The 26,907-nt window shown below is 43.1% G+C and overlaps 1 protein-coding gene and 2 pseudogenes across 4 annotated transcripts in view; 2 read left to right on the top strand and 1 right to left on the bottom strand.

Annotated features, from left to right (window-relative positions):
- The window catches only part of OGT (O-linked N-acetylglucosamine (GlcNAc) transferase), a 33,478-nt gene extending 33,016 nt beyond the window's left edge, over nt 1–462 (bottom strand). The window contains exon 1 of one of the 2 annotated variants that reach the window (XR_013966291.1): nt 200–446. Coding sequence is in view for 1 of the 2 variants with exons in the window: in XM_080795068.1 (XP_080651194.1) it covers nt 200–236 (37 nt within the window). In the remaining variant the exon portion in view is untranslated. Of the gene's footprint in view, nt 1–199 lie in introns of both variants that reach the window. The other variant, XM_080795068.1, reaches the window with a different exon arrangement.
- Nucleotides 463–2,663: 2,201 nt separating this feature from the next.
- Nucleotides 2,664–3,638, top strand: LOC308337384 (suppressor of cytokine signaling 6-like; annotated as a pseudogene). The gene is made up of 2 exons: nt 2,664–2,835; nt 2,917–3,638. The product of its transcript is annotated as a suppressor of cytokine signaling 6-like (transcript).
- On the top strand, nt 3,635–4,697 carry LOC308337383 (suppressor of cytokine signaling 6-like; annotated as a pseudogene). The gene is made up of 2 exons: nt 3,635–3,934; nt 4,166–4,697. The product of its transcript is annotated as a suppressor of cytokine signaling 6-like (transcript).
- Nucleotides 4,698–26,907: the final 22,210 nt, after the last annotated feature.

The following is a 26,907-nucleotide window of genomic DNA, read 5'->3' as shown; positions in this document are numbered from 1 at the left end:
CAGAAAGCAAGCAAGAAAAGAGAAAATGTTCGAGGAGCAGACAGCGGAAAACCCGAACAGATGCCGGTAGACGACGAAAAGCTCAGCAATGCCACTGATGTAATGGGGATGGCTAAGGGGAAGGAAGGGAGTGATGAGAGGTCGAGGACGGCGCGAGACCCCGACGGGGCATCTGCCAAGGTAGAACGGACACCGGTACCTGTGCTGTCGGCCACGTTGCCCACGGAAGACGCCATCTGGAGCTTCTTGAGGGAGAACGAGAGGAGGGTAATTGACCCGCTGCCGCCACTACTGGCAAGAATGTTTCTAGAGGTAGTAAGAAGAGGGCGGCAGCCGTACCAGTGTTTTGGCAGGCTTAAGCGGCGGCAGCAGTTACAGGCTTCGAACCTTAGGAACTCTGGTTGGCCATCTACCTCTCACGGTCTTGAAATGGCGGCGACGGCTCCTCGGCCGAAACAACACGGGCCGGAACTACTTTCTGTTACAATCAAGTACCAGCGCGGAAGTAGCGCGGTAACCAGCGCTACCGACAAAATGACTATAATCAAAGTCGCTGGCTCTTCTGTAACCTTCCGCCCAGGGCCCATTGCGACAAACACGATTGTGTCGAGAGCGCATGCGAGCAACCCTGTCAAGCCTACTCGCGCTTAGGGCACCGGCTGGGGCAGGAGCGGCCAAGTTTTTCAATAGCGAAGCGGAGGGTTAAAAAGAAATCCGTCTGCACGACGGATATATTTTTGTCGGAGTTGTGCGGTCTGTTACCTAGCCGGTAGTGGAGGTTTTTGGTACTAATACCAGAGGCGTCTAAAAAATTCCATCAACTTTATTCGTGTAAAAATTGATAGTTACAAGGTTGATGGATCAATCTGAGCAAGTGAATTTAAAGGCTTCTATTTCAAAGACTGAGCTGTTGTTCAAAACGATGGCGGAGAAGGTTATAATTGGAACGAGTCTCAATTCGGATTCCACCCACTGATCTCAGCACTCTTGATGAAAGACATTGATACTCTCACCGGGCCGAATGAACCCGAACATCTCAGATCATAGGCATACAGTTCGAAATTTCAAAATCGTTTTGATGTGCAGCGTAATTCTGCCCACGGTCTTCAGGCAAATGCTTCATAACTCGGAGACATGCTGAGAGTTTGCATTCCAAAGGCAACCATAAAAATGTTAAAGATGATTCATATTCGTCAAAATTCTTGACTCTCTTCTGAATTGTAACTTCACTTCCCCCAGATAGCTTTGCAGATCCTAACAATCGATTATTACATTTAGCTCAAGGCAGCTCAACAATGACAGATGAATTCACTTGCCATCTACCTAAAACCACACATCCAGATTGAGTCTGAATCGCTTCCACTTGCCTGAACAAATCAACCCTTATGATCGTCCTGTAGTTTCAAGTCCATTGTTCAGATATTTTGTAACATTGGTATTAATTTATATCTCCTTGTAGAAAGAATTTGAGTTACCTTGCCACATCAGCAAGAAATTTTTATAAGCCCATGGAGGCAACAAGTTGGATCTCTCAGAGCTTTTTTATTTCCAAAAGTCATCCTTGATCTAAGAAAACAGGTCAGTGAATTTCTTCAAAACGTTTCTACTGCCTTGTCATTTGACTACATTTAAAAAAAAAAAACCCTAAGCCCTCAAGTTCTGCTTCAATTTCTTCAGCACAGTTCACAAACTGTTAATTATGGATCTGAGTGCAGAGAAAATTCATGCTGATAATTTCTTCCACCACATCTGATGATTAATAGTCACATGCAGTGAAAAAGACCAAGTTCAGTCCACAGACTCTCTCTGGAAATTGGGTACCAATCTCTTCTCTCAGATTGGTTTAACTGGGAAAACGTTTTCTCCCCGTTCTCATTACCGGTGCCCCATCTGTGGCAAATAAACTCAGCTTTTCAGCTTTTAGAACAGACTTCTCAGATTCCACTGGCAGATGTTTAGGCCTCGCTGATTAGCGGGTGCTAGCTAATTAACTAAAACTCTTTTTGTTATTCAATGTCAGGTCATGTTCCCTGTGAGGCAGGCTATTGGGCTTATCCCTACTTGTGGTCTAAGTTTCCTTATCCCGAGAGAGAAGAGTCAGAGGATATTATGATACATTTTGCTGCTGTGAGAGGCTGGATGGTGAGGCTCACAGTGCTTCAATCAGGAAAAATCCCAGCTGAAGTCTCAAGAACCCGCTCCAGGTACCTTCCGGGCATAGCACCTGGAAGGTTTCGTCTGAAGGACTCGCTAGTGGGACAAACACACACCGTCTTTGGCAAGTCAAGTAAACATTTCCTAGCACATCCCTTTGTGCAAGGCACGGTGGGGGACACGGAAATCGGCAGGAGATCTTCGCCCCCAGGGAACTTGAAGCCCAGTTAGGCAGACACAAAAAGCCACTGGAGCATAAAACAAGAGTATTAGTTAGGTGCTAGAATACGTGAAGGTCTATAACTATCTGGAGAGAGAACGGTCTCTTCAGGCTGGAGGCCTGACCGGGCATGGAAGAGGGTGCTTTTGTGTATTGTCGTTCACCCTGATTTCTGGCTATTTTTTCCCTCCCTTTCAGGGGCAGCGAGTCTAAATTCAGAATCGTCTGAAATAAATCAGCCCCGTTTTCCACCCGAACCCCAAACTTTGCCTGCGTGCTAACATCGCTAATGGCGTATTCGGTTTTTGTTACCGTGCAGCAAATTGCCACCAGTTTCGCGGCTTCCAACCGCACGCATTTCGCAGCCCTCGCGCCGGCTTCGGCCGAGGGAGCGGGAGTCACTCTCTGGCCGCCGCCGCCGCCACCCGCCGCGCTGCTGCCGCTGGAAAATGGCTCCAAGGGTTAAACGAAGCTGGAGAAACACACGTGGATGGAAGCCGCACCGCAGGGTTCTCCGGCTGTTCGGGAATAACATTCCAGAGAGGAACTGAGCCCTCCGGGGATTAGAGAACGCGTCATCACGAAGAAAAGTAGTCTTAAAACCTTCCAGAAATCTTTGAACCTGAATAAAAGTAAACGAGCCCCTGACTTCATGGTAGGACCGTAAGCTTCCCTAAGCCAGTGTTTGGAAACCACGATTCCTTATTTGGTAGCTGCTAAGGGAGAGATATGACCAGCTGTGCTATCAACAGTGGAGATGAAAAAGGTGGAAAAAATAGATCAGAGTCAAAGCTTAATGGGCACATGAAAAAAGCTGCTTTCTGCAGAACAAAAGCAGAAAGACAAGGGGAGCACACCCTCTGGGAGCTCCGCCAGATGAGGATACCTTTTCCTCTCCTCAGCACCTAGAGTCTTGAAAGATGTGAGAGCTCAGAGACCAATGAGGTCCACTTCCCTTAGCAATCATGACTATAGTCCTACCCTGTGGCCTCTGGACCCACGAATGCTGAAGAGAGGTGTATCAAAATGGAGAAGGCGAGAGTCACGGCTTTGATTCCTTCCTCCCATCCAAGTCCAGCACGGAAGGATGTTTGAAAAGATTTTCAGTCTTCAGCCTGGCACTGTGTGCCAAGAGCAAGATAATTCATAAAGGAGCTCGGAATCCCAGAATGGAGACTTGCAACGTCACCTCAATGAACACGTTTCTGTAGTTAGTGGACATACACCTCAATACTGCATTTGGTATTCTGGATCCTTCCAATGAAAGTTTCAGCAGAGCCTTCTAAAGTGTGTGGGGGAGGGACAGGGGAAGCTTTCTCTGAAAATGGAAGTCAGGTAGACCAGGGCCCTATAGTCATTGCCCCCAGGGATCTTTGGGGAGCAGTCTGTGAATGGCTTTTTGACACCATAGTCATCACATTGCAGAGTCCAAGAACAAGACATGATGATGTCCCCCCACGCTCACCATTGCGACTCCAGGGCAGAATAATCAAATCCAAAGGAACTTCAGTGGACTCACGGGCACAGATGTCCTTGTGTCTAAAATTATGGGCTATCGGGGTGCCTGGGGGGCTCAGTCGGTTAAGCATCTGCCTTCAGCTTGGGTCATGATCCCAGGGTCCTGGGTTCTAGCCCCATGTCAGCCGGGGGAGGGAGTCCCTACTCAGTGGGAAGTCTGCTTCTGCTTCTCCCTCTGCTGCTCCCCCCACCAGTGCGCGCTTGCTCTCTCTCTCTCTCTCTCTCAAATAAATTTTTTAAAAATCCTTAAAAAATAAAATAAAATTATGTGCTATCATTTGAATTTTGATCCCGACTCTGCTCCTGGGGTTGCAAGAGTTTATGACTCAATGAAAAGTAGTGGTCTTATGGTTGTGACAAACCTTATAAAGATGATACTGGGAACCAGTCACATGCTGGGAGGCAGAAGGAAATCTAGTAAATGTGCCAGATGGTTTTTTTCTTGTTCTGGATAGTTCTGATGACTGTTATCTTTTAAGCTGGAGCTTTTGCTCCCATGGTTAAAACACTACACACTAGAACTGGGCACTCAAACGGTAGGTTTCGCTTTGATGAACAACCAGATGTGGATAGACAATTCCTGATCTAATTAAACATTCAACCAGGGACTCTAAAAACAGAGCTTTGTGTTATTCAGGGCCTTCATTGCCTAAATCTGCAATTTATCCGGTCAGACTTACCAGTTGAGTATCATGATTTCATGCAGGTGCTTTCTTTGTAATACCTGTCTCGTTTTATTATGTTTCTGTATACCAGAAGAGACTTAATTCAAAACCTGCCTTTGCCAAACAAAATGAAGGATTAGTGACAAGAGCAGCATTCATGAAAATGAGGAGAACCCTGCATCCTGCACTTTGAGTTCAAGAAAAAAAAAATGAAATCCAGTTTGCAAACTTGCATTGCTATTAAAACTTTTGCTGCTACAACTCTCAGAGTTTTTGATGAAAAGAGTAATCAATTTGTTTAGGGGTGGGGGAGGGTCAGCGAGCTGTCCTGAGTTTGCTTTTGGTTCTTTAAAATGGAAAGTCTTGAGGTTTTAGAAGTGTGAATTATCTTCCATCATGGACAAAAAAAAAAAAAATCACCATGTGAATTAGCAGATTCTCCTTAATCCGCCACCCCCCACCATCCTGCACTGCTGTCCACTGTGATTTCTATGCATTGAGAGCACATTGCACGTGTATTCAACCCACAGTAAAGCTGAATGAAAGTTTTGGGTTAAAAATTGTTTTCTCCTTAAATGGCCTATTTTCAAAAGATAGTGTGAAAGAGACATATTCATGTGATAAAATGCAGAATTTACATACACTGAAAATGATTTTTAATCTCATAGTTTAGAAAGATTTAGAATTGTGAATTAACAACACTCTTTTCTCAATTGTTTTTTAGATTGTGCTAATTATCTGGTTGTGAAAAATTGAATTTTTAAAACCATTGCCTTCATTTTCATCTAGTCGTTTGTATATTTTTAATGACCTTACATTTAAAAATCTTAAAGAAATGTACGCCACCAATTTAGAAATTGTTGCCTTTTCTGCCATTAAACTCTGATACAAATTGGCATAACATATAAAGACCCATGGAACTAGAACGATTATTAAAGAAATAATACACGATGTTAGATTTCCTATGATAGCAATTTTTTGTGTTACTTTCCTTTGTCAAATATTTTCTCTTAATTTCTTCAGCTGAGTCAACAATTTCTTGGATGGAACCTGATTGTACAACTCATTTTCATAAACGGATTGGATGCTCTTACAACAGTAAGCTTTATATCAAGTTTTTAATTGATTTAGATATAAGGGAAACACTGTATTGCAGTTGGGTTCATATTTTTCATTAATGTACTCCCTAGTAAAATGTGCTAGATTTGACCCCTGCCCCCACCAAACACTCAAGTTCAAAAAAATGTGGAAAATGTGAAGCATTATAAGAAAAATACTGGGGTGCCTGCGTGGCTGAGTGGGTTAAAGCCTCTGCCTTCAGCTTGGGTCATGATCCCAGGGTCCTGGGACCGAGCCCCACATCGGGATCTCTGCTCAGCAGGGACCTGCTTCCGTCTCTCTTTCTCTCTCTGCCTGCCTCTCTGCCTACTTGTGATCTGTATCTGTCAAATAAATAAATAAAATTTAAAAAATAAGAAAAATACTAAAACCGTATCAGATATATGGAAGTCTTATTGCCTACCGTATATAGTGCTGTTTTTAAAAAGTTTTTTTGTTTGTTTCTTTTTAATTTAGCTAAGTCTTGGCTAATTTGGAATCATTAGTTATTTTACCTCTGATTCAGTATGGGGGGGTATCCCTAATATTTTTTAGTTATTTTGAAATGCAGAATGTTTACTCATTGCACAATGCTATAATACAGTGTTCTGAGATTACCCAGTGCAGAACATGTTTCCAGTTACACAGCCTTAAAGATAGATATGTTTGTCTATCTTTAGATGTGTGTATCTATCTATATGTTTATCTATAAATGTTTCTAAGATGAAAGATGTAATTCTAGATGTTTCTTCCTTTGTCACTTACTTTATCTTCATGTGAACACGAGGGTAGAAGTCTTAAATCAATCCCGTGACTTTGTCATTCAAATGTATCTGTCCCCACTTTTTTCTCTATTTGTGTTCTTAAAGTCAGAATTGAGGTATTACCAAGGAAAGGCACAAAGCCATAATAGCACGGTACTGTGTGTTTTGACTAAAAGGGGAAAGGGTTAATCAATTTTGGTGGAGCGCCGAATGCACCTTGTTAGGGAGGCTCCTTTTTCATTTTCTGATATATTTTCACCTAATAACATGGAACATGGGATGTTATAATAATATAATTTAAGGTTTCACTGCAAACTATTTGAATTACGAATTATTATGAAGTTGTAAACTTGTTGTCAAATTAATGTAAGACATTTTAAACTACTTTTTTTTGCAAAGCCACTTATTATTTTTAAATAAAATAAAATAATATTTTCAACAAGATACTAGCTGATAGGATCCAACAGTACACTGAAAGGATTATTCACCACGACCAAGTGGGATTTCTTCCTGGGCTGGGCAACCAATCAACATGATACACCCCAATAATAAAAGAAAGGGCAAGAACCATATGATCCTCTCAATAGATTCAGAAGAAGCATTTGACAAAATGCAGCATCATTTCTTGATCAAAACCCTCCACAATGTGGGGATAGAGGGAACATCCCTCAAAGTCATAAAGGCCATATACAAAAGACCCACAGCGAACCTTGTCCCCAAAAGGGGAAAAACTGAGAGCTTTTCCCCTAAGGTCAGGAACACGACGGGGATGCCCACTCTCACCAGGGTTGTTCAGCATGGGACTGAAAGTCCTAGCTTCAGCAATCAGACAACAACAACAACAAAAATGTATCCAAATCGGCAAACAAGTCAGACTTTGATTCTTCACAGACCACCTGATACTCTTTGTGGAAAACCCGAAAGACTCCACCCCAAAATTGCTAGAACTCATACAGCAGTTCAGCAAAGTTGCAGGATACAGAATCAACACACGGAAGACTGTTGCAAAGCGACCTATTTTTAAACAACTTTTTGAAGTCCAGTTGACAGACAATGTTACATTAGTTTCAGACATAGAACACAGTGCTTCAACAAAACTATACATCGTGCTATGCTCACAACAACTGTAGCAAAATATCCTTCACCACAGGGTGCCATGCCAATACCCACCGACTCTATTCCCCATGCTATACCTTTCATCCATGCCACTTCCTCATTCCGGAGCCGAAAGCCTGTACCTCCCACGCCCCTTCACCCTTCTGGCTCTTCCTCCCACCCCCTTTCCCTTCTGGCAACCACCACTTTGTTCTCTGTATTTATGACTCTGTTTGTGCTGTTTTTGTTCATTCATTTATTTTGTTGGCTTTTGTTTTTATTTTTTTAAAGATTTTTAAGATTTATTTGACAGAGAGAGACCCAGCGAGAGAGGGAACACAAGCAGGGGGAGTGGGAGAAGGAGAAGCAGGTTTCCCACCAAGCAGGGAGCCCGATACGGGGCTTGATCTCAGGACCCTGGCGACCTCAGCCGAAGGCAGCTGCTTAATGACTGAGCCACCCAGGTGCTCCTGGCTTTTGTTTTTAGATTCCACATATAAGTGAAATCATATGGTATTTGTCTTTCTCTGCATGACTTGTTTCACTTAGCATAATATCCTCTAGGGCCATCCATGTTGTCACAAATGGCAAGATCTCCTTTTTGGGGCTGAGTACTATTCCTTTATATATATTATATATAATATATTATATGTATTCATAAATTTTATATTATACATAATTGTATAATATAATTATATAATAAATACATATAATTTAATATAAGTTAAATTACATGTGATATAGAACTATAATATAAATTATATAATAATTATATAATATATAATATATAATTATATATACATACATGTTATATATGTATTATATGTATGTCACACCTTCTAGATCCATTCATCCATCAGTGGACACTTGTAATATAGATTACAAACTGATGGTTACCAGATGGGAAGGGGATAGGGGGATGGGTGATTTGGTGATAGAGTTTAAGGAATGCATTTGTCATGACGAACCCTGGATGACGTCTGGAAGCGTTGAATTGTTATATTGTACACCGGAAACTAATGTAACACTGTATGTTAACTATACTGGAATTAATTTTTTTTATTTTAAAAGATGGACACTTGGGTTGCTTCCATATCTTGGTTATTGTAAATAATGCTGCAATAAATTACACACGGGTGCATATATCTTTTCGAATTAGTGTTTTTGCTTTCTTTAGGTAAATACCCAGTAATGGAATTACTGGATCATGCAGTATTTCTGTTTTTTTAATATTTTTAAGGTTTATTTATTCGTTTGAGAGGGAGAGAAAGAGTGCGAGCGGGGGAGGAGGAGAGGGAGAGAGAGAGAGAAGCAGACTCCCCACTGTGCGGAGACCCCAATGTAGGGCTCCATCTCATGACCCAAGATCATGACCTGAGCCGAAATCAAGAGTCATGCTCAATCGACTGAGCCACCCAGGCACCCTTCTATTTTTAATTTTTGAGGAACCTCCATACTGTTTTCCAGAGTGGCTGCACCAGCTTACATTCCCACCGACAGTACACAAGGGTTCCCCTTTCTCCACATCCTTGCCAACACTGGTTATTTCTTGTCATTTTGATTTTAGCCCTTCTAACCAGTGTAAACTGATATCTATTGTAGTTTTGATTTGCATTTCCCTGGTGATGAGTGATATTGAACATCTTTTCATGTGTCTGTTCACCATCTGGATGTTTGTACCATCTTCATTGGAAAAGGACTTATTCAGGTCCTTAATCAACTTAAAATATATCTAGGATGAGGTAAAAGTCTTTGTGCACCTATATTCGATGGCAGGTATTGTCAGAGAGGCACTGTGTATTAATAAAAACTATTACAATAACTTCTCCATGTTTCTAGAAGCAATGGCACGTATTATTTGTGATATCATGGTACACAAAATTCTTTGGACTTGCCCTGAACCTCATTTCATCACGTGTTCATATCCCGGTTCTCAGGTTCTCCTCATGTGATACCGTGTACATAAAATCTAGCTATTTAGCGTTAAGTTAAAATTATTCTGATTTTCATGTAAATGTTTTATTTTTTTATCTAAGTGTTTCAAATTTTCTATTTTGTGTCCTTTTGGGGAGGACAAATGTTAATACTGTTCTATTTAGGAAGCCAATTTTTATGTGTCTTTGGATACCCATAATATACAGTATGGTAAAGAAAGGTGCTGTTATTTTGCAATGATGAGGATAGAACTAGAGGATGTTATGCCAAGCGAAATAAGTCAATCAGAGAAAGACAATTATCCTATGATCTCACTCATATGTGGGATTTAAGAAACAAAACAGAGGATCTTAGGGGAAGAGAGGGAAAAATAAAGCAAGACAAAATCAGAGAGGGAGACAAACCATAAGAGACTCTTAAGCACAGGAAACAAACTGAGGGTTGCTGGAGGGGTGGCGGGTGGGAGGATGGGGCGGCTGGGTGATGGGCATTAAGGAGGGCACGTGATGTGATGAGCACTGGGTGTTATATAACACTGATGAATCACTGACCTCTACCTCTGAAACCAATATTACATTATATGCTAATCAAATTTAAATAGAAATTTTAAAAAAGAAAGATGCCATTATAATGCCATCTGAAATTGTTAGGTTCTGTTAGTGTATCAATAAAAATGAAAGTAGGGACGCCTGGGTGGCTCAGTCGTTAAGCATCTGCCTTCGGCTCAGGTCATGATTCCAGGGTCCTGGGATCAAGCCCCGCACCGGGCTCCCTGCTCGGCAGGAAGCCTGCTTTCTCTCTCCCACTCCCCCTGCTCTTGCTGTCTCTCCCTCACTGTCAAATAAGTAAATAAAATCTTTTTTAAAAAAAAAAAAATAAATATGAACGTATTTGCCAAGAAATTATGTTTATAAACAGAAAGAAAGGGATATTGCTGTATTTTCTGCTTTTGTATAGAGAGCAAGCCATTTGCTGTAGGTGGCACTACAAAAATGTGAAAGTTTAGCTTTCTGGGATACTGGAACAGTCTAGTTAAAAATGGAAGACAGGGTACCTGGGTGGCTCAGTTGGTTGAGCGACTGCATTTGGCTCAGGTCATGATCCCAGAGTCTCAGGATCGAGGTCTGCATTGGGCTCCCAGCTGCATGGGGAGTCTGCTTCTCCCTCCGACCTCCTCCCTTCTCATGCTCCCTCTCACTTTCTCTCTCGAATAAATAAATAAAATCTTTTTTAAAAATGGAGGAGAAAAAAGGGAAAATTTCATCCTCTGGTTTGGTCTAAGTACACTTGGAGTATATTTTTGGATTCTATTGAATGGTAACTTAAAGGACATATGTAAAAACCCGCACTTGACTTTTAAATATGTGCTTCTAAAAATCTGAGATCAAAACGAAAAGAAAACAGAAAAAAATGTGTCCCTTCACCATAATATAATAAAATCAAATACCATAAAATCAAACTGTTTTTTGTCCAATGTTTCTTCAGAAAACCATGATGAAAGGCCAAGCTATTATCAGGCTTATTAGAAAACTACTGTGCATTTTTATAAATAATAAGAAAGCTATAGAAAGAATTTAGAAAATTTCTCTCTGTGTGTCTCTGTCTCTCAGTCTAAGAAAAACTATTCTCCTTTTATTTAGTGCAATAATCTGAACATTTAGAAGGTCAAATTTGTCACAAGAAATGATTATAGAACTAAAAATAGTTTTTAAGGAAACTGGTGACCATCTTGCTCTTAAATAAAGTCCCGTGCCAAAGACTACATCATTGGCATGTATGAAGTAAACTATAAAGTATGCATTGTAATTTCTGAGTCAGTATTTTTTTTCTGAGTCAGTATTATTGAACAGAATAAATTACTAAAATCTTAAACAGGTTATACACAATATCTACTTTTACAGGTCTAAATATTTTCTTTAAAATACTTTCAGAGGGGTAGCTGGGTGGCTCAGTTGGTTGGGCTTCCAACTCTTGGTTTTGCCTTAGGACCTCAGGGTCCTAAGATCTACCCCCACATGGGACTCTGTGCTCAGTGGGGAGTCTGTCTGCTTAAGACTTTCTCTCCCTCTGCCCCTCCCCCACCTCTAAAATAAATAAATCTCCAGGAAAGTACTTTCAGAAATGGCGATTTTAATTACTGTACATTTCACATTATTTATAAGAGATTGCTTTATGAGTGATTCAAAACTATATTTTATATACATTTAAATTTTAATGGCTTTTAATCAGATATGAAGTCTTTTTTTTTCTTTTTTGACAGACAGAGATCACAAGTAGGCAGAGAGGCAGACAGAGAGAAAGAGGAGGAAGCAGGCTCCTTGCTGAGCAGAGAACCTGATGCGGGGCTCGATCCCAGGACCCTGGGATCATGACCTGAGCCAAAGGCAGAGGCTTTAACCCACTGAGCCACCCAGGCGCCCCGATATGAAGTCTTAATTTGAAAATGAAATCATACTATCAGCAATACACAGTTTTGCTAAAAAGTCTAAGAAGGAAAAATCTCCAGTTTCTTTTTTTTTTTTTTTAAGATTTTATTTATTTATTTGACCGAGAGATAGAGAGAGCACAAGCAGGCAGAGCAGCAGGCAGAGGGAGAGGGAGAAGCAGGCTCTCCACTGAGCCAGGAGCCCGATGTGGGAATTGATCCCAGGACCCTGGGATCATGACCCGAGCGGAAGGCAGCCCCTTAACCGCCTGAGCCACCCAGGCGCCCCTCCAGTTTCATAAATAACATTAGATTTCTAAAATAAAGTGTTGGTACACCAGTAATCACAGATTTAATTTAATACTTTTCCAATCCTGTAAAATTTTTTTAATGTACATCCCTTTTTTTTAGGCTTTAAGTGACCTCCACACCCAGTGTGGGATTTGAACCCACAACCCTGAGATCAAGAGTCGCACCCTCCACCAACTGAGCCAGCCAGGCACCCCTATAACATCCCTTTTATTAATCAGTCATGACATGCCAAAATGTGTAGTTGCTGAAGTGTTACAAATTCTACATGTAGCAGTGATGAAAAGTTCTTACAGAATTTTGTAATAAATACACATATTGGGTTAAAGAAATTTTAGAATCATGATGGAGTGTCATGAAAGTAATATTTTCATTCCAGACTGCTATAGTTTATACTTCTTATGTATGTCTCAAGTCAGATATGTACCATTTGTACTTAGAACCCCACAGAATGAATTATCCCAAATCCATTGATTGTAATTTGTGGTTTGGTTTGTAAACAAATAAAAGTAATTTCTTGTACGTTTCTGGAAGTAAATGGTGTAAGAATTTATGTATCTGCTTCTAGATACAGTATATAAATAAAAATTTCATTCAAAACACGCATTTACGTTTTCACAATTTTTTCTTATTTTTAAAAGATTTTATTTATGTATTTGTCAGAGAGAAAGAGAGCGAGCACAAGCAGGGGGAGTGGCAGGCAGAGGGAGAAGCAGGCTCCCCACCAAACAGGGAGCCTGATGTGGGACTCGATCCCAGGACCCTGAGATCATGACCTGAGCCAACAGTAGATGTTCAACCCACTGAGCCACCCAGGTGCCCCTTTTTTCACAATTTCCATGAGTCAGGAATAGGGAATAATCTCAAGTTGACTGAGTCCTCTGCTCAGGGTCTCAGAGGCTGAAATGAAGATGTCAGCCAGGCTTCAAACTCATTGAGGTGTAGGATTCTCTTCCAAACTCATGATTGTGGCATGATTTAGTTTCTTACAGTCACAGGACTGAGGTTCCCATGTCCTTGATGGGAGTCAGCTGGAGGGCACTCTCAGCTCTTAGAGACATCCCACATTCCTTGCCATGTGGCTCCCTCCATCCTCAAAGTCAGCAGTGCTAGTCTCCCTTGTATCAAATTCCCCTCACGCTTTGAATCTCAAAGAGCCCAGTCCCTCTCACTTCTTAAAAATTTTGATTTAAAAAAATACATAATCTAAAAATTAACATTTAACCATTTTCTTTTTATAGATTTTATTTATTTATTTGACAGAGAAAGAGAGAGCACAAACGGGGAGCAGCAGGCAGGGGGAGAGGGAGAAGCAGGCTGCAGGCTCCCCATGAGCAGGGAGCCCAACATGGGGCTCGATCCCAGGATCCTGCGATCATGATGTGAGTGGAAGGCAGATGCTTAACCAACAGAGCCACCCAGGCACCCCATCTTAAAACCATTTTAAGTGTGTAGTTCAGTCGTGTTAAATACATTCACGTTGTTGTGTGGCAGATCTCCAGAACTTTTTCATCTTGAAACACTGAAACACTATATTCACTGAACAACAGCTCCCTATCTCCCCCCTCCCCCAGTCCCTGCTAACCACCATTCTACTTTCTATTTCTATGAATTTGCTGCTTTAGATACCTCGTACCAGTGGAATTATATACCATATGTGCCCTCCTATGACTGAAGAGCCAAATCTTTTTTTTTTTTTAAGATTTATTTTTAAGCAATCTCTGTACCCAACGTGTGGCTCAATCTCACAACCTGAGATCAGAAGTCGCAAGCTCTAGCGACTGAGTCTGCTAGGTGCCCCAGCCTTTTAAAAGCCCTTTTAAAAGCTTGCCTGATTAGGTCAGCTTACTTAGGATAATTCCCATTTCTTGAAGTTAGCCGATTTGGGGTCTTAATTACATCTGTACAATTCCTTCACAGTAGCACCTTGATTTTTTTTTTTTTAAGATTTGGTTTATTTATTTGACAGAGAGATAAAGAGAGCAGCAGGCAGAGGCAGAGGGAAAAGCAGTCTCCCCGCGGAACTGGATCCCAGGACCCTGGGATCATGACCTGAGCCGAAGGCAGACACTTAACCAACTGAGCCACCCAGACACTCCCCTCCCCGCCTGAAGATTGGTTTTTGACAAAATAACGGGGACGAGGTATGCATTCCCCAGGGGGCCAGGATTGGGGGCCATGAAAGAATTCCGCCTACCATACATGGCAGAGTGACCCTGAAGAAGGAGGGAGGGCTGCCTGGTGCACGCTAGACATCCTGGTTCAATTTTCCTGTACAGCATTCGCACCTTCTGCTTGCCGCATGTGTGCGGTAGGGTCATAGAGCAATGAGAAAGAGTGAAACAGCCCAATCCCACAATGTTCAAGATACCATGTTCTCGTCTCGGATTACTTGAAGGATTTGGCAGAGGGAAGCAAAAGCAAGTAAGGAAAAAGCAGTCAGCTGAGACCAAAAGCCTTTGATAATTATATCCCTTGCCCTCTAAGGCGATTGGAATCAGCCCCATTCTCAAAGTCCTGATAGCTGCCCTGGGGTGGGGAGCTGGGCCACGAAAGCCGAAACGGAGAGGATGAAGCTACCAGGCTTCATACCGCACACTGAAAGGAACACGTGTGATATCAAAACAGCTCTGGAATTCCTCTCCCCTGCCCACTGCTACTCCCCCTGGGTCCTGGCTTAGGCAACTACAGCAGCCCGCTTACTGGTCTCTAGCCCTACCTGACCCTAAGGTTCCACGCTTCACCTGAGACAATCTAAAATACCAATCAGAGGGGTGCCCAGTGGCTCAGTCCAAGAAGCCTCTGACTCTTGATTTCTTGCTTGCGTCACCATCTCAGGGTTGTGGGATGGAGTCCTGTGCTCAGTGGGGAGTCTGCTTAAGACCTCTCTCCCCCGCCCTCTGCCCCATCCCATTACTCCGCAGTCTTGCTCACGCTCTCTCTCTCAAAACAAACAAACAAACAAAAACAAAACAAAACTTTTAAAATAAAATAATTGCAAATCAGAATTGAGTCAGTACTCTGCTGCAAAGTCCTCTGGGGATGTCCATCCTGAGTCAGCTCCTCCCGCTGATCCAGCCGCATCTCCTGCCATTTCCCTGTGCTCACACTCATGCTGGTTTTGGCTGCCTGAAGACATCAGGCTGTTCCACACTTCCAACCATGCCTTTTCCCAATATTCTCCCTCTATCAGGAATGGCCATCCCCTCCATCGCCGTCTACCTAGACAATCCTTTTTTTTTTTTTTAAGATTTTACTTTATTTTATTTTTTATTTGAGAGAGAGAGAGAGCACAAGCCGAGGGAGCAGCAGAGGGAGGGGAAAGCAGGCTCCCTGCTGAACAGGGAGCCCCCCGCAGGTCTCGATCCCTGGGATCACAACCCAAGCCAAAGGTAGGCATTTAACCCACTGAGCCACCCGGACATCCCCTTCTCAACCTTTCTTAACCCCATGCTTGATCACCTGAACTATATATACTCTAACCACCACTCTCAATCCCCTTCGCATTCCCGCCTGCTGAACCAGTCCTACAAACCTCTCACCTTGGGTCAGTACTGAAAACCACCCTCTCCCCTCCTTTATCCACGTGTTTTCACCCTGCTGCAGAAAATCCACAAAACCATACAAACTAGGCCACTGTAAATCCTTGGTCTTCCGCCTCAGCTGAATCTCTCTACAAACAACACTGCATTCACACCCATCCTGATCTCCACCGCACTTCCTGTTCCAGGCCCACCCATCCCTCCTGTGCTCTAAGTGCCATATTTTTTCAATCTCCTTCAGAATCCTCCTCCGTCAAGTATCCCTTCTTTTTCTGATTTCAAACTGTGGTGCCTTATCCTCAGCCTTAAACATGTGTTTAAACTCTCATTAAAAGCAAAACAAGGGGCGCCTGGGTGGCTCAGCGGGTTAAAGCCTCTGCCTTCGGCTCCGATCCCCGCATTGGGCTCTCTGCTCCGCAGGGAGCCTGCTTCCTCCTCTCTCTCTCTGCCTGCAGGGAGCCTGCTTCCTCCTATCTCTCTCTGCCTGCCTCTCTGCCTACTTGTGATCTCTGTCAGGTAAATAAATAAAATCTTAAAAAAAAAAAGCAAAACAAAACAGGGGCACCTGGGTAATTGAATTTAAAAATAAAATGTATTTATTTATTTTTAAAGATTATATTTATTTCAGAGAGAGAATGAGAGAGAAAGAGAGAAAGAAAGGGGGGAGGGTCAGAGGGAGAAGCAGACTCGCCACACTAAGCAGGGAGCCCGACACAGGACTGGATCCTGAGACTCCAAGATCATGACCTGAGCTAAAGGCAGAGTCGCTCAACCAACTGAGCCACCCAGGTGCCCTAAAAAATAAAATTTAATCAGAGAGGGAGACAAACCATGAGAGACTCTGGACTCAGGGAAAGAAACTGAGGGTTACAGAAGGGGACGTGGGAGATGGGGTAACCAGGTGATGGGTATTAAGGAGGGCACAGGATGTGATGAGCACTGGGTGTTATATGCAACTAATGAATGGTTGAACACTACAACAAAAACTTGTACTATATGTTGGCTAACTGAACATAATGAAAAAAAATTTAAAAACAATCATATATATACATGATTGTTTTTAAATTTTATATATTTATATATATATAAATTTTATATATATATAAATTTTATATATATATAAATTTTATATATATATATATATATATATATGCACCTGGGTGGCTCAGTCTGAGCCTTTGCCTCAGGTCATGATCCAGGGGTCCTGGGATTAAGCCCCTCATTGGGCTCCCTGCTCAGCAGGAAGCCTGCTTCTCTCTCTCCCACTCCCCCTGCTTGTGTTCCTTCTCTCGCTGTGTCTCTCTCCGTCAAATAAATAAATAAAATCTTTAAAAATATATATATGTAAAATATATATATATATATATATATATATATATATATATATATATATGACACAGACATCCTGCTCCCTTCCAAGAGAGAAAACTTTTGCTCCTAGGAGTTTGAAAGTAAAGGATCCTGGTTCTGACAGGAACTGCTCTGTAATGTTAACATCTTTCCAAAGGCCAGTTAAGCCCTGTTTTCTCCAGTTTTTACAGCCTAGAGCTGTCTCTGAGTTCTAGGCTTCACCCCTTTTGAAGTGTTAATACTTAGGGAAATAATGCTCATCTTCCTGACACCTTGGGAGCTTCTCCAGGGGACTTAATCCTGGCTGTGACCCTTCGACTCTCTTAGGGAGGTAAGAGAAGTTTTATTATCCACTCGGATCAGAGCAGTTAGCTTGACAAATGGCTAAAGATAGCCTCATGGTACGTGAAAAGTGAAATGTATCAAGGGGAAGCGAGAGCAAATATTTTCGATCTGTATTATTATTATTTTTTAAAGATTTTATTTATTTATTTGACAGAGAGAGGCAGCGAGAGAGGGAACACAAGTAGAGGGAGTGGGAGAGGGAGAAGCAGGCTCCCCGCAGAGCAGGGAGCCCTATGTGGGGCTCCATCCCAGGATCCTGACCTGAGCCAAAGGCAGATGCTTAAAGAATGAGCCACCCAGGCACCCCTGATCTGTATTATTGTATACATCCTGGGGGCTAGGGTTTTTTACAGGGTCACTGAGAAACCTGGGGAAGTTTTATTTCCCACACCAGGACTCTCTCTTACGTCTTCTCATGTCACTCTGCAGGCTCTCTGGACCATCCCACTCAGTCCTGTTTTAGTGGCTACCTGTGTGTTAAGAACCTCAAATATCTCACCCCCCACTAGATACATCTGTATCTGCATGTTCCACAGACACCTCACAGTCCCTATGTTCACAATGGAACTCGTCCTCCTTTTTTTTAAAAAAGATTTTATTTATTTACTTATTTGACAGGGAGAGACACACAGAGAGAGGGAACATGAGCAGGGGGAGTGGGAGAGGGAGAAGCAGGCTTCCCGCTGAGCAGGGAACCTGACGAAGGGCTCGATCCCAGGACCCCGGGATCATGACCTGAGCCAAGGCAGATGCTTAACTGACTGAGCCACCCAGGCACTTCACCACCCCAAAACTCTTGTACGCCTTATGCTACTTGACAGCAGCACCATCTGGGTCACACTTGTGGCTGTCCTCATTACTTGAATAGCCTTTCTATCTATAGAAGAATTTCCACCTTATGAGCTCTGCCTCCCTCATGTAAGAGTCAGAACTCTTCACTAGCCTCCCTTACACCATCCAGGAACTTAGGCTCCTCGAATCGGAAACACCTGCTGAGACTCAGCTTTGGAACTGAGCAACGGACTGAAATCAAGTCAGATGCAGGCACCTGGGTGCCCCACTCGGTCAAACATCTGCCTTCGGCTCAGGTCATCATCCGGGGGTCTTAGGATCGAGTCCTGCATCAGGCTCCTTGCTCAGCAGGGAGCCTATTTCCCCCCGCTGCCTGCAGCTCCCCCTGCTTGTACTCTCTGTGACAGATCAATAAAATAAAATCTTAAAAAAAAAAAAAGTCAGACGCTTAACTGACTGGGCCACCCAGGCACCCCATCAGACACTTAACTGACTGGGACACCCAGGCACCCCATAACAATTTTGAAAACATGTTGACATTTAATAAATCTAAACATGGTTATACTATATGACTCAGCAGTCCTACCCCTAGAATATACACTAGAAAAAATATTGCATAAATATACCCTTTCTCTTTTTTAAAGATTTTATTTATTTGAGAGAGAGAGAGAGGGAGAGAATACAAGTGGGTGGGTGGGGCAGAGGGAGAGGGAGAGAGAGAGGCAGGCTCCCCACTGAGCAAGGAGACCAACATGGGACTCGACCCCAGGACCCCGGGACCATGACCTGAGCTAAAGGCAGACGGCTGACTGATTGAGCCACCCAGGAGCCCCTTATTTTAAAATTTTAAAGATTTATTTATTTATTTTAGAGAGAGAGGGAGCATGTGAGCAGGGGGAGGGGCAGAGGGAGACAGGGGAGGGGGTTGGGGGAGAGAGAAGCCGACTCCCCACTGAGTGCAGAGCCTGATGCTGATGCAGGGCTTGATCTCACAACCCTAAGATTGTGAGCTAGGCTGAAATCAAGGGCCAGATGCTCAACCTCCTGAGCCACCCAGGTGTCCCCCTCCATTTATTTCAGTAGACTTAATTCTTTTCATGCAGTTTTACATTTACAGAATAACTGGGCAGATACTACGTAGAGTTTGATGCACCCAACTTACTCTCTCCACCTTTATCTATTCCCACTCACAGGTGCACAGTTTTCCCACTCACAGGCGCATGGTTTTCCCAATTAGGAGCATCTTGCAACAGCATGGTACGTTTGTTACAATTCATGAGCCAAAATTGATAGTTATAGTCTAACAAGTTATAGTTTACATTAGGGCTCCCCCTTTGTGTTGCACCTTCTATGGGCCTTGACAAACATATAATGGCATTTATCCATTACACTATCATAAAGTATGTGTCACTGACCTAAAAACCCTCTGTGCTCTACCTACTCAACCCCTCTTCCTTCCTCTCCCTGAACCTCTGGAAACCACTGACCTTTTTATTACCTCCATAGGTAAACTTAATTTTTTTTGGAAAAGTTTTCTATTTGTAGAAAAACTAAGAAGACAGTACAGAGTTCCCGTACACCCAACATCCAGCTTCCCCTAATTAACATCTCACATGACTATGGTATATTTGTTATAGTTAATGAACCAATATTGATACATCATTATTAGCCAAAGTCCACACTTTATTCAGACCTCCTTAGTTTTTACCTAATGTCCTTGTTTGGTTCCAGAATCTCATCCAGGACACATTACACTTACTCCTCACGTCTTCTTGGCTGTAATGGTTTTTCTCCAACTTTCTTTGTTTTGATGACTTTAACAATTCTTTTTAAAAAATATTTTATTTATTTGGCAGAGAGAGAGAGAGAGAGAGAGAGAGGATGAGGAGGGGCAGAGGGAGAAGCAGACTCCCTGCTGAGCAGGAAGCCTGATGCGGGGCTCGATCCCAGGACCCTGAAACCATGACCTGAGCTGAAGGCAGAGGCTTAACCGACTGAGCCACCCAGGGACACCCTGACCTTAAGAATTCCAAGGAGTGCTGGTCAGGTGTTTTGTAGAATGCCCCTCAATTAGGATTCTTCTGGTGTTTTTCTCCTGATGAGACTGAGATTATGAGTTTTCAGAAGGAAGACCACAGATGTAAAGTGCTATTCTCATTATATCATAGTTACAATACATACTATGATGGGGCACCTGGGTGGTTCAGTCGATGAAGCGCCTCCCTTCGGCTTGGGGGATTGCCCCTCATCGGGCACCCTGCTCAGCGGGGAGCCTGCTTCTCCCTCTCCCTCTGCTGCTCTGCCTACTTGTGTGCTCTCTCTGTCAAATAAATAAATAAGGGGCACCTGGGTGGCTCAGTGGGTTAAGCCTCTGCCTTCAACTCAGGTCGTGATCTCAGGGTCCTGGGATCGAGCCTGGAATCGGGCTCTCTCTGCTCAGCAGGGAGCCTGCTTCCCCTTCTCTCTCTCTCTGCCTGCTGCTCCCCCTGCTTGTGATCTGTCAAAAAAAATCTTAAAAAAAAAAACCTTAAAATAATACATACTATGAACATGAGTTTTCACTACTGATGCTGACCACCTACCCGAGGTAGTGTCTGTCAAATTTCTCCCATGTAAAATTGCTCCTTCCCCTCTTTCCACACCATACTCATTGGAAGGAAGTCCCTCTACACACCCGAGCACAGTAAGAGAAGTCAAGCTCCACCTCTTTGAGGACAGAGTAACTACAGAGATTATTTGGAATTCTTCCGCATGGGACATTTGTCTCTTCTCTTCTATCTTTATTCAATCACGTATTTATATCAGTATGGGCTCATGGGTCTTTATTTTATACTTTACCCCACTCTCAGTTCTTATGCTCAATCATTTTTACTTTCTTTGTTATGCAATTGACAGCATTCTGGCATCAACCAACCATAAGAGGGTCATTCATTCGATATCTCTGGCATAGTGTTCCTGACACCGGAAAACCTTCCCTGGGACCTGCAGAATGCTTTCCTTCCTGTCAGGAGCAACGATGGCACTCTAAGTATTTACTGAAGTTTGTCTTCCCCCTTGAGGTACAGATAAAAGGGAGTGCCTTTGGGGAGTGTCTCCCTATGCTTATCAGTGAAATGAGGACTTCCCAGGCTGGATGGAGAAAATACTTCAGAAGAAGCATTAGTCACAGTTCAACCAGAGAAAAGAACCAGTAGAAAACATGTATTAAGAAATTTATTGCAGGCGCCTGGGTGGCTCCGTGGCTCCGTCGATTAAGTGTCTGCTTTCGGCTCAGGCCATGATCCCAGGGTCCTGGGATTGAGTCCTGCATTGGGCTCCCTGCTCAGGGGGAAGTCTCCTTGTCCCTCTCCCTCTGCCTGCCGTTCCCCCTGCTTGTGCTCTCTCGCGCTCTCTCTGACAAATAAATAAAATCTTAAAAAAAGAAAAAGAAGTCTATTACAAGAAATAGGCTTACATAGTTGTGGGGGTTGGTTAGGCAAGTCCAAAATCCAGAGGGCAGGCCATCAAGAAGGGCAGGCTGGAACACTTGGGCACAGGCTGAAGCTGCTGTTCACAATGAGGAATTTCTTCTTCATCAGGGAAGCCCCAGCTCTGCTCTTAAGGCCTTTCAATTGATTGAATCAGGCCCACCCAGATTTTCTAGCATAATCTCCCCTTTTGGGGGTTACTCTCCTTTATAAAAGACAACTGGTTATGAATTTTATTTTATTTTTTTTGAAAGTGATCTACTTTATTCAAAGTCTACTGATTTAAATGTTGATCACATATAAAAATACCTTCACACCAACAGCTAGATGGTTATGGATTTTAATCACATCTACAAAATACCTTTGCAGCAACACCAAGATAAGTTTGACTCAGTAACTGGGGACCATAACCTAGCCAAGCTGGCACATTAAAAAAAAAATCACAAAGGAGGAGGAGAAAGAGGGGAGAAGAGGTGTAGGAAAGGAGAAGGGAGGGGCACCTGGGTGACTCAGTCATTAAGCCTCTGCCTTTGGCTCAGGTCATGATCCCAGGGGCCTGGCATCGAGCCCCGCATGGGGCTCCCTGCTCAGTGGGAAGCCTGCTTCTCCCTCTCCCACTCCCCCCACTTGTGTTCCCTCTCTCGCTGTGTCTGTCAAATAAATAAATAAAATCTTTACTAAGAAAAAAAAAGGAGAAGGGAAAAGAGAATAAGAAGGAAAAGAAGGAGAGGGAGAAGAAAGAGTTATAGGGCAAAGAGAAAAGGGAGAAGGAAGACCTCAGGAGGTCAGCAGAGGGTTTCCATGACTGAAGTTATAATGATACATAGAAGAACACGAAAAGAAAAACACACTGAACCAGCCGTGTTACACCCCAGATATGAAGAATTCTCCATGAGGGATTTGTAGGTACTCACTAGACAAGATGTTTTATCACATACTCCACAGAAGAAGAGGGAGGATTCTGCAAGTGGAAACAAAAAGAAGTGGAAACAGTTGCCCTTGGCAGGAATAGCAGAGACTTCGTGGAAGTGGATGGCTTGTTGCCACAGTGTTCAAGAGATCACTGGATAGAGCCTCTTTGAGGTCAATCAAAAAGGATAGTGTCATGGTCTTCGATCTAGAAATTCCACTTTGAGGGATGTTTTCTATATTTATTTATTCTCTATAGAGTGTGTATTTGTTCATATACATATATATATTCTATAAACAGATGTTTAAAATGACATGCATACAAAAAGAATCACTGAAACATTGTTTGCAAGAGCAAAAGGTTGGAAGCAACCTAGACGTTCACCAGGAGGGAACTGGTTAAAACAAACGATGGTACAGTTAGCATGTAACAGTATGTAGTCACAGAAACAATGAGCGGCTCTACGTGGACTAACTTGGAAAGAACTCCAGGATGTACTATGAAGAGAAAAAAAAGCCAAGTGCAACATCATGGCCACATAGTGCTACAATTTGTGGGGATTTTTTTAAATGTACCGATATATGTTGACAAATGTATAGATTATTTGGAAGAATACATAATAAACTGACAACCACTATTGCCTCTAGGGAGGGTAAGTGAATTGGAGGAAAGAAAAGGAAGGGAAACTTACTCTTTCCACACACCTTTTTTTTTTTAAGATTTTATTTATTTATTTGACAGACAGATCACAAGTAGGCAGAGAGGCAGGCAGAGAGAGAAGGGAGGAAGCAGGCTCCCTGCTGAGCAGAGAGCCCGATGCGGGGCTCGATCAGGCTCCCTGCTGAGCAGAGAGCCCGATGCGGGGCTCGATCCCAGGACGCTGGGATCATGACCTGAGCTGAAGGCAGCGGCTTTAACCCACTGAGCCACCCAGGCGCCACTTTCCACACACCTTTTTTGTAGATTTCAATTTTTGTACTATACATTATGTGTACAAAAATGAAATACTGTATATAAAGCCACTCTCAAAGGGGATGAGGTGCTGTTTTCCCAAACTGTGAATCTGGAGTGTGTTATAGAACCTCTGTCAAACTTTCCGAGCTCTGTTTGCTCCTGGTGCTTCCCACAGGGTTGAATAGCACTTCTACAACTCATTTGCAAAGCACTTGTATGGAATGGTGCCTAGCCAAAAGCTGAAGCTCTTGAGAGCAGAAGGGAGCATTTCTACTTCTTCATCCAGGTGAAGGCAGGGGTTTTGGGAGAGCAAGGAGGATATGAGCAGAGGTGAATGCATAGCTCTTTGATAGCATTAGAAAAATCAATTTGGGGGGTGCCTGGGTGGCTCAGCTGGTTAAGTGTCTGCCTTTGGCTCCGGTCATGATCTGGAGGTCTTGGGATTGAGCCCAGCCTTGGGCTCCCTACTCAGCAGGAAGCCTGCTTCCCCCTCTCCCTCTGCTGCTCCCCCTGTTTGTGCTCTCTCGCTTGCTCTGTCAGATAAAAAAAAAATAAAATCTTAAAAAAAAAAAGAAAAATCAATTCGGCCTTTTGGTCCGGATTGAAGATATTGGAATGGCAGCATTTTAGCTATAGAATGAGGACATTTTATAAGGGTTAGAAAGAGTATTTACTTGGAGATATACCAATCTAATTTTATGGATTTTAAGGAGAAAAGAAAGTAAGAGTTAGAAATATGTTCAAGTGAAACTAAAATTGGTTGCAATGAAGCACATTAAGAATGGCATTAAAGGGGGGAGCCTGGGTGACTCAGTGGGTTAAGTGTCCGACTCTTGATTTTGGCTCAGGTCATGATCTCAGGGTTGTGAGGTTGAGCCCCACATCGGGCTCCACGCTGGGTGTGGAGCCTGCTTAAGATTCTCTCTCTCCCTCTCCCTCTGCCCCTCCTCCCCCTACCTCTTAAAAAAAAGAATGGCATCAAAGAAAAAAAATTACAGTAGAGTAGGTGTTGCCAACTTCACAAGATTGGGGAGGAGCTAATATCTTATATGAGAGCTTCAAATGCTCTGTTTAATCCACATACACCCCCAACCTGTTTTCCCCTCTCTTTCCTTTTCTCAGAGCCTTTTCCAATATGCCCTCTGGAGCCCCTGTTTCATGAGAAACAAATTACACTACACCTGGTTTTCTTAACTGCATGTTCCCTTTCATCCCCTGCCTTCACTGAACTGAGGCTCTTCCTGTGGTCTTCTCCAGAAGAAGACTGCTTCTTATCTCATACTCTGAATACCAAAGGTGGGGAGGGGAGGATAAGGGAAGCTTTCTCCTTGCACCCCATGGTGAAGTTCACCAGTCACGAAAAACCATTTCTGTCCCTTTGAGGGTCATGGCACATCTGGCTGTATAACTCTCTACACCTTAAACTATCATTGAAGGAGCAAGGACAGGAAGACTGCAGCAGAGTGGGAGGACCCTAGGCTTGCGTCATCCCAGGAATACAAGTAAATAACTATCAAATCATCCTAAATACCTCACAAACTGACCTGAAGGCTGGCAGAACAAACTTCACAACTAAAGGTAGAGAAGAGGCCATACTGAAGAAAGTAGGAAATGCAGAGACCCAGCTTGGGAAAGAAACAGATTGTCGCCATTGCAGTGGAAAAGGACCAGGGTCACGGGGAAGGGCAACAGACAGACTAGCAAACAGGGGAGTGCACAGGAAAATGAATCCCCATAGCAACTGGCTCGAAAAGTGAGAGGGGTCAAACTTCATGACTTCTGGCAACCAGTGGGGCTTAAATCCTGGTGTTTCATTTATCTTAAAGATTTTATTTATTTACTTGAGAGAGAGAGAATGAGAGAGAGGGAGAGCATGAGAGGGAAGGAAGTCAGAGGGAGAAGCAGACTCCCCGCTGAGCAGGGAGCCCGATAGGGACTCCAGGATCGTGACCTGAGCCGAAGGCAGTCACTTAACCACCTGAGCCACCCAGGTGCCCCATGACTGTAAATATTTATGCACCCAGGGGCGCCTGGGTGGCTCAGTGGGTTAAAGCCGCTGCCTTCGGCTCAGGTCATGATCCCGGGGTCCTGGGATCGAGCCCCGTATCGGGCTCTCTGCTCAGCAGGGAGCCTGCTTCCTCCCTTCTCTCTCTGCCTGCCTCTCTGCCTACTTGTGATCTGTCTGTTAAATAAATAAAAAATCTTTAAAAAAAAAAATATTTATGCACCCAACACAGAAGCACCCAAATACATAAAACAGTAAATAACAAACATAAAGGAATTAATCGATAATAATACAATAATAGTAGGGGACTTGAACACCCTACTTACATTGATGGACAGATCATCCAAACAGAAAATCAACAAGGAAACAATGTCTTACTTTCTTCTTTTTAAGATTTATTTATATGAGACAGAGAGAGACGGAGAGCAGAGAGGAAGAGTGAGAGGGAGAAGAAGACTCCCCGCTGAGCAGGGAGCCTGATGAGGGCCTCAATCCCAGGACCCTGGGATCATGACCTGAGCTGAAGGCAGACGCTTAACCAACTGTGCCACCCAGGTGTCCTGGAAACAACGTCTGAATGACACCCTGGGAAAGACTGATTTAACAGATATATTCAGAACATTCCACCCTAAAACAGCAAGATACACATTCTTCTCAAGTGCACATGGAATGTTCTCCGGAACAGATCACATTAGTAGGCCACAAAACAAGCCTCAACAAATAACAGAAAGTTACAAGTCATACTATGTATCTTTCCTGACCATAATGCTGTGAAACCTGAAGTCTCAAACCACAAGAAAAAATCTAGAAAGACCACAAATACGTGGAGGTTAAACAACATGCCACTAAACAATGAATGGGTCAACCAGGAGATAAAAAGAAGAAATTAAAAAAGTACATGGAAGGGCGCCTGGGTGGCTCAGTCAGTTAAGTGTCTGCTTTAGGCTCAGGTCATGATCTTGGAGTCCCAGGATTGAGTCCCACACCCAGCTCTCTGCTCAGCACGGAGTCTGCTTCTCCATTTCCCCTTCACCCTGCTCTCTCTCTCACTCTCAAATAAATAAATAAAATGTAAAAAAAAAAAGTACATGGAAATGAGTGGATATTAAATGAAGTGAGAACACAATGGTCCAAAACCTCTGGGATGTGGCAAAAGCGGTTCTAAGAAGTTTATAGCAAAGGGGCCCACCTCAAGAAGCAAGAGAGATCTCAAATAAACCCACCTAACCTTACACTGAGAGGACTTAGAAAAAGAACAACAAGCAAAACTCCAAATCAGCAGAAGGAAGGAAATAATAAAGACTAGAGCAGAAATAAATTACATAGAAACTAAAAAAAGCAATAGAACACAACAGTGGG

This window comes from Martes martes (genome assembly GCF_963455335.1).
Source record: "Martes martes genome assembly, chromosome: X".
Taxonomy (NCBI): Eukaryota; Metazoa; Chordata; class Mammalia; order Carnivora; family Mustelidae; genus Martes; species Martes martes.
Note: the sequence above shows the minus strand (reverse complement) of the source record. Positions and strands in the feature narration are given on the sequence as shown.